Source organism: Phocoena sinus, chromosome 15 (assembly GCF_008692025.1).
Source record: "Phocoena sinus isolate mPhoSin1 chromosome 15, mPhoSin1.pri, whole genome shotgun sequence".
Classification (NCBI taxonomy): domain Eukaryota; kingdom Metazoa; phylum Chordata; class Mammalia; order Artiodactyla; family Phocoenidae; genus Phocoena; species Phocoena sinus.
In genome coordinates, this window is record NC_045777.1 from 5,374,035 (window position 1) to 5,388,172 (window position 14,138).

Here is a 14,138-nt window from a genome sequence, read left to right on the forward strand (position 1 = left end):
CCATCTAGTGGCTAGTCCAGGCACGGCGCCTCCCAGCCTCCCGCAAGGGCTCAGCAAGAGCCCGGAGGGTACCCCACAATCTCCCTCAACACCCCCAATCACTTCGCATTTAACATTAAGACGGTCAGTTTACATAGAGATACACGTTTCTTTGGTTTTACATGAAAAAAGGAACAAAAGCATCATCGTGGCTTCCTGTTTTTATTGAGCTGTCCAACACTCCCCCTTTGGTTGGAATGAAATCACCTGGGACTCTCGGCCCTGCCTCCCGAGATTGGGGTTTAAGTGGTCTGCGTGTGGACTGGGCATCAGGATTTTTCCTGCTTGCTCTGCAAGGACAGCTTTGAGTCAAGTCTCCAGGGCCCTTTCCATGGCTATACTTGCTCCTGAGCTCCTCCCTTTGCAGAAACGCTAGGGATGGGGTCCCCCTGGGAGCCTGGGCCTGGCACCCCCTCCCCAGCTTCTGCAGCTGGGATCCCAGGCCCAGGGGCTTCCAGGGTTGAGTTCTTGACACTCTGGGCTGCCTCACACAAAGCCGTTCACCTCTGTAGACCTCAGTTTACCGTTCTATTATCTGGACCAGAACAGTGGCTCTGAACTGCTTGGGGCAGGGGGGGTGTCAACGGCCCCTTTGAGAATTTACAAAAGCGATGCATCCTTCTTCCAGAAACAGGTAAGTGGGTGTCCAGCTGTGTTCATGACTGTAGAAGGCATGAATTAACCCTTTTAGCCCTCACTACCACCTCCTGAGGTTGCTACTTGTATTAGCCCATTTCATAGATGAGAAAACTGAGGCATAAATAGGTTAAATAACTTGCTCAAGGCGCCACAGACAGTAAATGGTGGGGCTGAGTTAGAACCCAAGCATCTCTGTGGCCTTGGACAAGTTGCCTTACTGACCTAAGCTTCAGTTTCCTAAGAAAAGAGGCCAGTACTAGCCCCTACCCTGTAGATGATTCAGGGGCACACGAGATTGGAAAGCACATAGTAACTACTCATTAAAGAGGGTTGTTGTTTTGATATGCACAAACGCAGGCACCCACCCAGGTGTCTTGGCCTGAGTGTGGGGCTCAGGGTGGGCAGCGGTGGGAAGTCCCCTGGCCCCAGAGGAAGCGCTGGTCTTGCCCAGCTCAGCTGTTCCCTGCTAGCATCTAGCTGGAGGCCTAACTGTGTCTCGCTTATCAACTTCGTTTTCGATTTTGTTTCCTTCAAAAGCCACACACAGAAGTTTCATTTTCTTTTTCTCCGGAATCTGATCAGCTTGGGCTGACTAGGCATCTGTTTCCGGGGGGTGTGAACAGCTGACAGCTGGCTGGGTGAAGCTGGAATAGCTCCACAGCTGCCAAAGCACCGCCAGGACCACAAAAGCACACCCAGCCTCGACCGGGCCCACCTTCTCCAGGCCACGGGGTCGGAGAGCCTGCCACTGCCCTCAAGTCACCTGGGCTCGCAGTCAGCTCGCTGCCAGCATGGCTGAGGCCCCTGCCAGCCCAGGAGACGCAGGTACGTTCTTACTTCTAAGGAACAGTGGGAGTGCCCGGGTGGGACTTGCACCTTTTCTCTGGTTCCTTTTCTTGGTCCAGATTAGAGTCACGAGAGGACAGTATCTGAAAGCACAACGGTAGTAAGAAAGAGGGACAGAGGGCACTGCATCAGGTTCAGAGCCTTGCTCTGCCCAGGCCTCTCGCAACATGCCTCGCGTGCATTTTGCAATGACCCGCGGGCCCGATGAGGTTTCCGTCTTACGTGTGAGATCACTGAGGCTTGCAGGTGAAATGACTCAGGGGACCACGGCAGAGCCTGGGGCCTTAACACCCGTCTTCGCACTCGTTTTGAGGAAGGACAGAAGTTGTCTGCTAAGAGGGGCAAGTGCATGTATGTGGTTTTCCTCCTGCTGCATTCCTTCCTCGGGTAGCACTCTACTCCTGCAAGCACATGACGCAAGTTAACTGTTATCGAGCGGCGCATTTTCCTAGGGTCCCCACTGAAAGCGCGAGGGCTGTGGGCCGGGACGCTTTTTGTTTGCCTTTTCTTTTTTCTTTTTTTGCGGTACGCGGGCCTCTCACCGCTGTGGCCTCTCCCGCTGCGGAGCACAGGCTCCGGACGCGCAGGCTCAGCGGCCACGGCTCACGGGCCCAGCCGCTCCGCGGCACGTGGGATCCTCCCGGACCGGGGCACGAACCCGCGTCCCCTGCGTCGGCAGGCGGACTCTCAACCACTGCGCCACCAGGGAAGCCCTGTTTGTCTTTGTTTTGTGATTGTTAGCTACTTAATCCTCACCACAATCCCTGAAGTAGCGGCTATTGCACCATTTCACAGATAGAGAAACTGAGGCCCAGAGAGGTCACATAGCTAGTAGGTGGCAGAGCTGTGCTGGGGAGGGGTGCCGACTGGGTGTGACCCAGGACCCCAGGCTGGTTCCCAAGCTCCTGTTGCACATCCCCAACGAGACATGTCAGGGGCACTCGGTAACTGAATTTAACTTGCTCCCCGGCAGATTTTCCTTTTAACTGACGTGTCACTTACACCTCATCCATTTCACAACTTCCAGTTCACCAGCCTGAAGACTCAGCAGGTGACGTCAGCCCCGCCATGGACCCCATTTTCCCTTTGAGGTCAGGGCACTGGAGGGGGAGGAGGAGGCTCCCCCAGGGGCAGGTTTTTTAAGAATCAAAACTCTTTTTAAAACTAGGCAAAGCCACAGTGGGTTGGACGGGTATCCCAGTTGAGGGGTAGTTTGGTGGGTGAAGGGGTGGGTGACCCCACGTGTTCTAATTGCACATCACCTGCGCCCAGAAGGACGCAAACATTCCAACCACAAGGGCAAGGCCACGGTGCCCAGCGCAGAGTTGGCAAATGGGTTGTCCCTTCCCCCGCTAGTGCCGCCCACTAGGAATCCAGGAAAAACCCAGAAGGTAAAGGATTGGGTTGCTGCCCTGGAAGGGGACCTAGGTCTTCCCAAGAAGGGACCTGCTTTGCATTTTCCTCAGGGTTCTCGGGGCAGACATTTCCTCTCCCCAGCCCCTGGCGCTGCAGGCCCCGTGTCTGACCAGTTCTCTCACTCCCCACAGGGCAGCTGGCTTGGGTTTATGGGAGCCTGTCTGGGAGGAGTAGGGGCCATTTGGAAAGTTCCTCGTTGAGCCTCGAGGCATCCTGCTTAGGACCATTAACTCAGGGTCGGGGGGGGCGGGAAACAGAGGCCCCAGAGGAGCTACTCATCCCTTGCCCAGGTCATCTGGGCAAACACCTACCCAGTAGTGTACACCCACTTTTTCACTCAGTCACTCCTTCATTCAAATGCTATTTCCTGAGACCCTACTGTGTGCCCGGCCCCATGCTAGACACTGAACCACTACACTGAACCTGGCAATCACAGCAGGGGATCCTTGGGGACACTCTGCAGGGGACCCACACACACCCAGCACCCCACCCACTCAGGGCATCCAGGACAGCCTCCCAACGATGGAGTCTGAGCAAGACCTGAGGTGGAGTACCCGTTGGACAGGTGGAGGGAGGGAACATTGCTCCTAACAGAGGGAAGAGCATGTGCAAAGGCCCAGGGGTGAGTGTGTCTGAAGGGAATGCAGACAGGTTGGCCCTTGAAGGGAAGCTGAGGGCAGGTGAAGACGAGGCTGGCAGAACCAGGAGTTGGTGGCGTTGCTGTCATCCGGGAGATGGTGGTGACAAGGAGTAGAAGGTAGAGGCAACGAAAGGAGAAGAGAGGATTTGAGGCAGCCAGGGACAGTGTTGCTAGGACTCTGGGATTGGGCATCAGGGTGAAAGATCCATTTCTGAGCAGCTGTTGGGTTCCTGGTGGGGATGAATAGTGACATCGCCCGAGTGGATTGTGAGCCCAAGAGGACGGGCAGATTCTACCGGGAGGAGAAGGATGGGGGATGGAGGACACCGGGCTGGGCCTCACTCCCCACCCTCCCCCCTTCCTGTGCTCTGCCCCACCCTCCAGCATCCTGCCACCTCCACTCCCCTCTCTCTGAGGACGTCTGAGAGCTGAGCGTTCCCACCTGCCCTCCAGCACTCACTCAGGTGGGGGACGCTCGGAAGGCCTGGCACCGCCTCTGGCCACCAGGCTGTCCAGCCAAGGTCATTTCTGAGCAGCCCATGTGCCCCTCCCTGTACAGAGATGCTGGTGGATGTCTGCTCAGACCTCTGTGCCTGCCTCTGCCCTGGATCCCTCTCCTGGAGGGCCGCCAGCCCAGGCTGGGTAGTTGGGGGGACTCAGTTCTGTCTCTGCCCCTGTCTCCCTCCCCAAGACCTTGAGCAGAGGATTTTGGAGGTGCTGAGGGACTCTGGCTCCCCTATGAAGACTGCCCAGCTGGTAATGAAATGCCAAGTGCCCGGGAAGAAACTCAACCAGGTCCTCTACAAGATGCAGAAGGAGTCAAAGGCAGTCCTGCTCGTAGGCCCCGCAACGTGGTGCTTGACCAATGGTGGGACCGAAGAAGTCGTTCCTGCAGAGCTGGGTAACCTGCCACCCCGGGACAGAGGCAGTTGGAGGGGGCGGGTGTTGGACCCAGCACGAGCTGTCCTGGCAACGGCCTAGCCCAGATTTGGGCCTGGGTTCAAATACAGGCTCTGCCCTCAGGGACACATGATGTACCCTCACTGCATCCTGATTTCTTTTTCTGGCCAGTGGAGGTAACAGTAGGGCTGCTTTGTAGGGTTGCGAGAGGATTTGATGCAAAGGGCTGAGCCTAGTGCCAGTATGTAGTAGGTGCTCAGCAAAACATTAATAATGATGATGATGGAAGTAACGATATGATAATAATAGAAGAGCCGTAGCATCGCACGAGATCCACTTTTCTAGTTCTGGTGCGGTGCCCGGGGGTCCTCTAGCCCGCACACAACCCCAGAGGGAGTAGATGGTCTTCTCCCCAACCCCAAGCCACACAGCTGGAAGGGAGCGGGGCGGGCTTTGAAGCTAAGTTCCTTCTGAGTTTGGAGCGTCCATGCGCTAGGGGCTTCTACAGAGCAGCCCACCTCTGTCTGGTAGGGTCCCCATCCCCTCTCCCGCTCGGCTGACCCCTGACCGTCTTTCTTCCCAGCAGAGAGGCCCCAGAAAGATGCAGTTGCAATTCCCCGGAAGCCTGGTTCTGAGCTCAGTCAGCGGCGTAAGCATCTTGTTTCCTTTCAGCTCTTGTTTCCTCTAACCCCAAACTCTCCTTGGCCACTCGAGAAGTTACAAGTGTTCAGGGGCCACGGCCCACCCACTCACAGGTCCCCACAAAGCGTTCGGAGGCAAGACTGTGTCTTTCGGTGAAAGAAGCTAAACGGCTGAGAAACCATTTGATGGTACTGTGCACCTAGCACGTGCCAGGCACTGTTCAGAGCCCTTGACGAATATCCCCAACCCCCAGAACAACCTCTATGGTCCATTATAATTATGCCCATTTTACAGATGAGGAAAATGGGCACAGAGGCTGTGTCTGTCCCAGGTCACACAGCTGGTAAGCGGGGGAGCGGATTCGGCCTCCGGGGTCCTCCTTAACTACTTGCTGTCCTGCCTCCCAGAGGAAGAGATCTTCCGGTTTCTGGAAGCCCATGGGCCCCATAGAGCCCTGATCATTGCCCAGGCCCTGGGAATGAAGACAGCAAAGGAAGTCAACCCAGACTTGTACGCGATGAGGAACAAGCACCTCCTGGACTTAGACCAGAAATCAAACACTTGGGCTATTTATCGACCAGGTAGGCCCTTTACCTGCTGCCCACACCTGGACGGGGCAGAGGGCAGAGCTGTGAAGAGAAAGCATAATACCCAACACCTGGTCCTTGCTGGGCTCCCGCTAAGCTCTTTGCCTGCCCCACCTTGTCAGAAGCTGGCTGTGCTCTTGCTGACCCGTCCCTTGAAGAGGGCTCCAGGAGGGAGGGGCATGCTGGCAGGAGTAACCAGGGAGGGCTTCCTAGAGGTGTGGCCCACCCCTGACTGTATCAGTCCTGGGGCGCAGGTCCCAGCCTGAGTTTGCTAACAGTCTTCTGTAAGCACTTTGCCCAGCTTGGAGTTTTAAGGCTGCTGAAGGAATAGGTTAGGCTGAGCTCAGATACCCACAGGGTGGAGTCCCAGAACCGACTTACCCATTACATGCAGCAGGTACCGGGCCTAGAGCCCACGGTGCTTTTAGGGGGGTCACAAAAATGCTCTAGTTTCTCTTAAAATCAGAAGAAAAAATGAGTATTATAGTAACGATGAATAGCTAATGACTCTAGCCAAGATTATACTTGTCTATATCCCAACGCAGTCATAAAATGTAATTTTTAATATTTTTTATGGATGTAGGGGCTCACAAAGGCCCAGGAGCCAAGGGCTCCCGAAGGCGGGAATGTGGTCCCGTGTGTGGAGCCCACGTGGGGCTGACACCCCTGCTTATGGTACCCAAGGAGGATCTCAGCATCCTAGGCCGGATGTTAGACACTGGTGACAAATCCACGTTCTTAAAAATGCCTCATGAGTCAAGCAAAGCTTATCCCATGGCCAGAAACAGCCTGTGGACAGCCACCTTGCATCCTTCCCTAAAGGAAGAGAGGACCCTGGAAGCAATGGTTAGGGCTGTGGGTTCCTCGCACTGAGAGGTACAGAGGGTGGGCGAGCATCAAGGCACCTGCCATCCTCCCAGGGTGGCAGAGGACACAGGGGTCGGGTGGCCTGCGGGACAAAGTCCGAGCAAGGCTCGTCTGTGATACCTGCAGTGTTTGGTAAACACTCCACTTCCTGGGGCCCACCTTGGACCTACTGACTCAGAACCCCGGGGTGGGCCCCTGGGAATCTGTGTTTTAACCAGCTCCCCAGGAGATTTTGATGCTGCCGACTAGTATTTGGAAGTTCTGACTCCTAGAGAGATACAGAGGGATTGAGTGGAATGTTACTTTGCAGAAGGTTCTACAAACCAGTCCACTCCAGTTATTTACCAGCAAAATCCAATCAACATGATCAGTCAGAATGGACTGAACAGCCACATTTCCATTGAGAACTCCGAAGCCATCCAGATTGGACACAGGAATGTCATAGTGAGAAAAATGGCCTCTGGGGAAAATGGTGAGTCCTCTGAAATGTCCAGGAGAAGGGACCTGTCGGGGCATCTGCTCCATCTGGGTGGGGGCAGGGAGCGGGGGGCATTCAACCTTCCAGGGAGAAAGGGCAGCTTTCAGATCTCCAAGGTCCTTTCTGGCTTTCTCAGGAATAAGGATGTCCCTCCTTGTGCCTGGATCAAACCTCTCCTGCTTCCCCTTCCTGCCAACATCTTTTGCCTCATTTTCATCGGGACCCAATATTTTCCCACAAGAAACAACTCAGTTCACTCTTCCTCTCTAGGATGTCACAAGGGGTCGTTGGAGCATTCTGTGTGTCCCGAGACACTCTTTTTTCCCATGTGTTAACATCTCAGAAACTGGGATGCATCGTATGGGTGCACCCGAGCTTTGGTGAAATACAGTAAGCAAATGGGTGCCTGCTCCATGGCGGGCACTGTGGGCAGAAGGGACAGGGTCACCCATCAGTCCAGCCATGGGACATGAGCGAGAGCGCTGGCCCCAAAGCTGGAACGCTCCCTGTGACCTCGAGAGAGCCCTTCCCCGCTCCAGGCCCCAGTTTCCCCAACTGTGAAATGAGGAACTTCATTCTAGAGTCTAGATCAACCTTTCCCCAGCTTTGGTCCTCTGAGCTCCACCTCCCTAATTTTGGCCACGCCCATGGCTGATTCTTTACACCATGTTGTTAAATGGTTTACTTTTTATTCTACTCAAATTAATTTTAAAGTAAACTTTTACAGCATTTCCTTGAAAACTACGAAGGTTACCATAAAAATAAATGCTGACAAAATAAAACAATGTCAGAAGCTCTGAGGGCTCCATGTCAACAGCAAGTTAACCCCAAAGGAGACTTTCTCCTGATGGGCCCAGAGGACTGAGAACAGCTAGGAAGCAGAGGATGTGCTCATTGTCTGGGTTTTCAGTGCCCCAGTGACACCCCAGGCACCAGTGGTAAAAACCCTGGAACCCCACGCTACCTGTTCTGCCGGCCCACCTGCTCTCCAATCCAGACCCTGAAGTAATCACTCCCAGTCTGATGGTGTCCAGAAATAATCCCGAAGCCTGTCTCCTCTGTCCAGCCAGGACTTAGTGTGGGGGGGGGTGGGGGTGGGGGGGGGGGGCGGGTAGGGGGTAGGGGGAGGTCAGAGGGAGGTCAGGGGTCACGTTTCTGTGTCCCCTGCCAGGCTCCTCGGCTCCCCTCTACCTCCCTCCACTGGCACCCACTGATCCCTCAACTCAGGGTCCCCTGGCTGGATCCTGGGGGCCCCAGGACATCCGGGTGGAGAAGTCTGTGCTCAGACATGTACAGATGGGACACGGCAACGAGATGAGTCTTCACGGCAACCCAGCCAAGGGCCCTGCCCACAGCGCCTGTGGCAGCCCCCCAGGTAACTGGAGAACAGGCTGCCACCCCACCCCCAGCCCACTGCATTCGGCTCCTGGCTACATGGAACTTGAGCCAGTCCTTGTGGGGAGAGAAGCATGATGGGAAATTCTTTCCCTCCCACCAGGAGGCTGTAGAGCGGGGGGCTCTTTTAGAGTCAGCACCTGGGTTCCCATTCCCTACTACCCCCCTCAGGAAACCTCAGTTTCCTCATCTGTACAATGGGCAGGGATCATTTCCTGGGCCAGCTGAAGCGGGAACAGAGGAGATGGCTGGACTGGAGCTGGACATGCATTTAAGGAGCCACCTAGGCGCTGTCACCAGTGACCAGAGCTCCCAGGCCGCGTCCTCCCTGGCACTGGTCATCGAGAGACAGGCTGGGGTGTGGGAGCAGAGCAGAGAGGCCTGAGAGAGAGAAGGAGAACCAGGGACGCCAGGGGATGGGTTTCCAGAGGAGGCGAGGCTGGTGAGATCAAGGGAGGGCTGTAGGGTCCAGCAACAAGGGGTCAGTGGTGACCTGAGGGGACAGAAGGGGCACGGGGAGTGGAAGGAGGGGAAACAGAGCACGGGCAGCTCTTTCCTGACGTTTGGCCGGGAGAGGCAGGAGCGAGACAGCTGCGGCTGGGGGCCGGACTGGGGGGCCACAGGGAGATTCTAACCAAAGATGGAGAGGGTGTTCCAGAGCTGCCAGGAAGCAGGCAGCAGAGAGACGGGAAGCAGGAGGCAGCGTGGGGAGGGGTTGAGTCCCAGGGGAGGCCCAGAGGACCAGTTCAGCTGGGCTGGGCTGCAGGAGGAGGGGCACCCAAGCTGGCAGAGCCGGGGGCCGAGCGAGCCGGCAGCCCCAGCAGGTGAAAGGCATGTGCAGATACGCCGTGTGAGGCCATGCGTCCACCAGTGACAGAGCATGGCATGGGCCGCTGAGGGGAGGTTCCAGGAGGACAGCCGTGGAGGACCTGAGAACCAGGCTGGGGGTCAGGCCCACCGTCCAGCTGCTCTCACCGTCCACCTCCCCACCCGCCCACCCCCCCGGCATCTCTCTCTTTGGCTGACCTGCAGTCTCTGTCCTGGGTACAGGCCCGGAAGCTTCCATCAAAATTCAAATCCCCGGGCTTCCCTGGTGGCGCAGTGGTTGAGAGTCCGCCTGCCAATGCGGGGGACACGGGTTCGTGCCCCGGTCTGGGAGGATCCCACGTGCCGCGGAGCGGCTGGGCCCGTGAGCCATGGCCGCTGAGCCTGCGCGTCCGGAGCCTGTGCTCCGCAACGGGAGAGGCCACAGCAGTGAGAGGCCCGCATACCGCAAAAAAAAAAAAAAAAAAAAAAAAAAAAAAAAAAAAAAAAAAAAAAAAAAAAAAAAAAATTCAAATCCCCGAACCAGGACCTCACTCCGAAGGGGGCGTGGCCCAGAGAGTCCACATCCGCTCGTGCTTCCTGGAGGACACCACCATAGGCAACAACAACAAGATGATCGTCAGCCTAGGGGCAGCTGATCCCAGAGGAGTCGCAAGGGCTGGCGAGCCAGGAGGGAGCACAGGTGAGCCTGGGACGCCCCGTGTGTCCTCTTTCCCTCTCTCATTCATTCATTTATTCAACAGTCACGAGCCTCCCATTTCTGGAGTCTGGGAGACAGGAGAGGGTCGTAGCAGGAGCGGGGGCTCTAGGGTAGAACGTGTGGGGTCCACCTAACCCACCGCTCAGCTTGGAGCCTCTGTTTCCCCGTCTGTAAAATGAGGGTGATTAGTCTAGCCTGTGGCTCCCGAGTTGGAGTGAGGACTGGATACGCTCCCCTCACTCCTGGGACACCTGGACCGGACCAGTGACGTGACCTGTGGTGCCCAGCGCAACCAGTAAAAGCAAGGCTCCTTGTTCAAAACTTAGCAAGAATTTCAAGACAAAGACAGCAGAGCAGTAAACTGAGAACAGGCCCCTCTGAACGGGCCTGTGTGACTGCCCAGGCCACATGCCCGTGAAGCTGGGCCTCCCTGGAAACTTCTGGAACATGATCCCTCCTCGATTCTTAGTCACCCACTTCACTGATTCTTCCCCCCAGATAACGCTGTCGCCACCTTACGCTTCTTCCCCGTTTCGATTATTAGGAAGAAGTCGCTCATTCATTCATGCTCCCACTCAGGCCCCACTCCCGCCCTCAAACGCTCCCTCCCCCGGAGATACAGCTAAGAGCACAAACAGACAAATACTACCCACTCACAGGGGCCAGAGCCCAGTATAGGGACTAGAGACAGTCACAAACCAAGCCTTTTGAGGCTTTTAAGACCAACACTATAAAAAACTATAAAACCTGGGGCGGTGGCTGGGCAGCGCCGTGATGGAGAGGAGCTGCCTTAGCCAGGCCGCCAGAGAAGCTTCAGGAGGAGGTGACATCTAAGCCCAGGCCTGTGGGGAAGGAGAAGCCGGCCAAGCACAGATGTGGGAACAGCATCGCCAGTGGAGGGAACAGCGAGTGCCAAGGCCCCACGGTGGGAAGAAGGGTGACATCCAGAATCACACGCACACGAGCCCAGGGAGCGGAAGGGAGTAGATCCGGTGGGCAAGGCCAGGTCTCTCTGTGCCGGGAAGCCCAGAAGAAAGGTCCGGATCTTATCTGAAGTGACCTGGCGAGGCCTGGAGAGTTCAATCAGGGGCAACTTGATGTGGGGCACAATTTAAAAGTCTGGCTGAAGACAATCGGGGGAAAGCAAAGGGGGCTGAGGAAGCGGGAGCAATGGTCCAGGGGAGAAAGGACGGGGCCTCGGAGATGGGGACACAAGGTCACCCACCGGGGAAGCCTGTGTCCGGGGCAGCAGCCTCAGTCCCGGTGAAGCAAATCACCTTGGCTATTCGGTAATTCGAGGGGAGGCGGCTCACGTGTTCCTGGGGCCCCATCTCTTCCCTAGACCCTCCCTCCGGAGCTGCGCGATTCAGAAGCGAGGTCCCTCCCGGCAGCAGTCAGGCTGCCCCCGTCAACGCTGAGACACTCATCTCAGAAGAGCTAGCGACTATGACGCTCAAAACGCAGGGGTCCCAGAAGTGCGGAAGACACCTGCTGAGCGACAGAATCTCAGAGCCAGTGTCCCTGGAGGGTGGAACTCAGAGCAAGAAGCCTGTAGGCGGACTCCCACAGGAAGGGCCTGGGAGCCAGTGAGCTCTCTGCTGACGTCAGTGTCATTTTTGACCTTCTCGCCTCCTGACACGTGGCCAGCCTGCCTCCGCATTTGGGCTGGGCCCGGCGTGGGGCAAGGGCAGGGCTGCTGGTGGCAGGAGCAGCCTGCCAGGGGGTCACCTTCCCGGGCCCGCCGTCCATCAGGGCCACCCATTCTCTGCCCTTCACTCAGGACCTGACTTCCTCAAGGCCCATCTTGGCCACCTGACCACTTTACCACCTGACCTTTCTAGAACCTTCCTACCTCGGCCTTGAGGGCTAGGGATGGGTCATTCTCTAAAGTTGCCAGAAAAGGGATACCACCAGACAGGTAAGAACCTCAGAAGTCGGCTGTATCTCCCCAAGCACTGGCCAGCAAATTCACTGGGCACAGAGGCCCTGTCTTTTCACCCTTGAACCTCCAGTGTACGCTGGACCGGCCCCTCCACTGACCACCTCCTGAGTACCATGCTCTCGGGCTACAGAGAGAGGAAGACCAAGCCCTGCCCTTGGGGAGCAGTTCACAGCCAGCGGGAGAGGCGGCCTGGGACATGGGCAGTGAGTCCTGAGCAGGAACCATCACGGGGAATTAAAGGAGTGCAGAACACCAATGCAGACACTGTCCAGAGTGCCCGGGAGGCTCCCCGGGGAAGGAGAAAGCGCTAGGGCTCATTCTTCAACATCTGGCAGAGGGAGGAGGTTGGACGGGGAATGGTGTTCTAGGCAGGGGCTCGGCCTGGCCAAAGGCATGATGGTCAGAACAAGAGGACTTAGAGCAGCACAGCAGTTTGGGTGTTGCTAGATAAGCCCAATGCAAAGAAAATGCGAGTGGGGGTTTGGCTGGAGAGGAGTTTGGACTTGATGCTGAGCTCTGGACAAGCACGGCTCTACCTGCGCACATATTCCAGGAGGAACTGGGCGAGTCCATGCAACAAGGAAGTTGGGTTCATCACAGGGAAGGAAGGCTTTTGTCCAATGAGCCGGAACTGCCCAGCCTACAGGGGGCAAAGTCATCTCGGCCACCACCGTGACCTGGGGCCCCCAAATCCCTCCTGCCTGGGATATCCAGTTCGCAGACATGCCACACGGTGTAAGGGGCTTGAAATCAGGTTTGACTCGTTGCTTCGGGCATTGTCTGCTCTCTGGGGTGAGCTGAAAACTAACCGCTTGCCTCAAAGTTTGCCCGAGGTCTGTGGCTAACCGGGCCCGTATCAGTGGGCCATCAAAATGCATCTCAGGACTCAGCCTCAGCTCCCACCTGCAGCCCAAGCCAGAACACTCCATTTTCCTGCGAGATTTCCCCTCTCTGAGCAGTTAATAGGGGCCGGAGGTGAAGGTCAAAGCTGGTCTCTTCAGGAAGGAAATTAACTAGCTACCATTAAAAGCAAAGAATGATTAAGTCCATCCACCCGCCAATACTTTGCTCTCACTAGCTCATCCACCGCCCCCCGCTTTCTGCAATGATAGCTGTGCACACAGAACTTGCCATCCCTGGAGTTGAATGGGGTCGGGGGAGGAGGAATTTGCTACAAGAGTTGGAAGTGATTTTCCAAAGCACCATGACCTGCTCACAAATGCAATTCTATTTTCTTTTTCTTTGTAAAAAAATTTTTATTGGAGTAGAGTTGATTTACAATGTTGTGTTAGTTTCAGGTATACAGCAAAATGAATCCGTTTATATATATACATATATATCTCCACTCTTTTTTAGATTCTTTTCCCATATAGGCCATTAAAGAATATTGAGTAGAGTTCCCTGTGCTGTACAGTAGGTCCTTATTAGTTATGTATTTTATATATAGTAGTGTGTATATATCAATCCCAATCTCCCAGTTTATCCATTCCCCCCTCTTACCCCGTGGAAACCACAAGTTTGTTTTCTACACCTGTAACTCTATTTCTGTTTTGTAGATAAGTTAATTTATACCCTTTTTTTAGATTCCACATATAAGCAATATCATATGATATTTGTCTTTCTCTGTCTGACTTACTTCACTCTATGACAATCTCTAGATCCATCCATGTTGCTGTAAATGGCATTATTTCAGGTTCTTTTTAAATGGCTGAGTAATATTCCATTGTATATATGTCCCACGTCTTCTTTATCCATTCCTTTGTTGATGGACATTTAAGTTGTTTCCAAGTCCTGGCTATTGTAAATAGTGCTGCAATGAACATTGGGGTGCATGTATCTTTTTGAATTATGGTTTTCTCCAGGTATATACCCAGGAGCGGATTTGCTGATCATATGGTAGCTCTATTTTTAGTTTCTTAAGGAACCTCCATACTGTTCTCCATAGTGGCTGCACCAATTTACATTCCCACCAACAGTGCAAGAGGGTTCCCTTTTCTCCACACCCTGCAATTCTATTTTCCTATCCCAGCTTCTCTACTCCTCTCAGAGTAAGCTTAGACAGGACTCCTCACCTGTGGGGCTTTAGCAGACAGCCAAGATTAGAGGCTTAGAGCAAGAAAAATAGTCTAGGGAGAAATCCAGGAGCATTTGGGCTGCAAATGACAGAAACCTAAAAGGGGAATCTATTTACTCATGCAACTGGGAAATCAAGAGAACTAGCT

The 14,138-nt window shown here is 55.0% G+C and overlaps 1 protein-coding gene across 3 annotated transcripts; it reads left to right on the plus strand.

The window, feature by feature from the left end:
• The first annotated feature begins 1,294 nt into the window (after nucleotides 1-1,294).
• Nucleotides 1,295-12,874, plus strand: ZBP1 (Z-DNA binding protein 1). 3 transcript variants are annotated; one of them, XM_032606859.1, is made up of 9 exons: nucleotides 1,295-1,503; nucleotides 4,272-4,481; nucleotides 5,064-5,129; nucleotides 5,530-5,703; nucleotides 6,887-7,048; nucleotides 8,226-8,429; nucleotides 9,500-9,519; nucleotides 9,782-9,956; nucleotides 11,317-12,874. In XM_032606859.1, the coding sequence occupies exons 1-9, from the start codon at nucleotides 1,470-1,472 to the stop codon at nucleotides 11,562-11,564; spliced, it is 1,293 nt and encodes a 430-aa protein (XP_032462750.1). In that variant the 5' UTR covers nucleotides 1,295-1,469; the 3' UTR covers nucleotides 11,565-12,874. The 3 variants fall into 3 exon arrangements, with proteins under 3 accessions (XP_032462750.1, XP_032462752.1, XP_032462751.1); XM_032606861.1 differs by having other exon boundaries at nucleotides 6,890-7,048; XM_032606860.1 differs by having other exon boundaries at nucleotides 5,067-5,129.
• The last annotated feature ends 1,264 nt before the right edge of the window (nucleotides 12,875-14,138 follow it).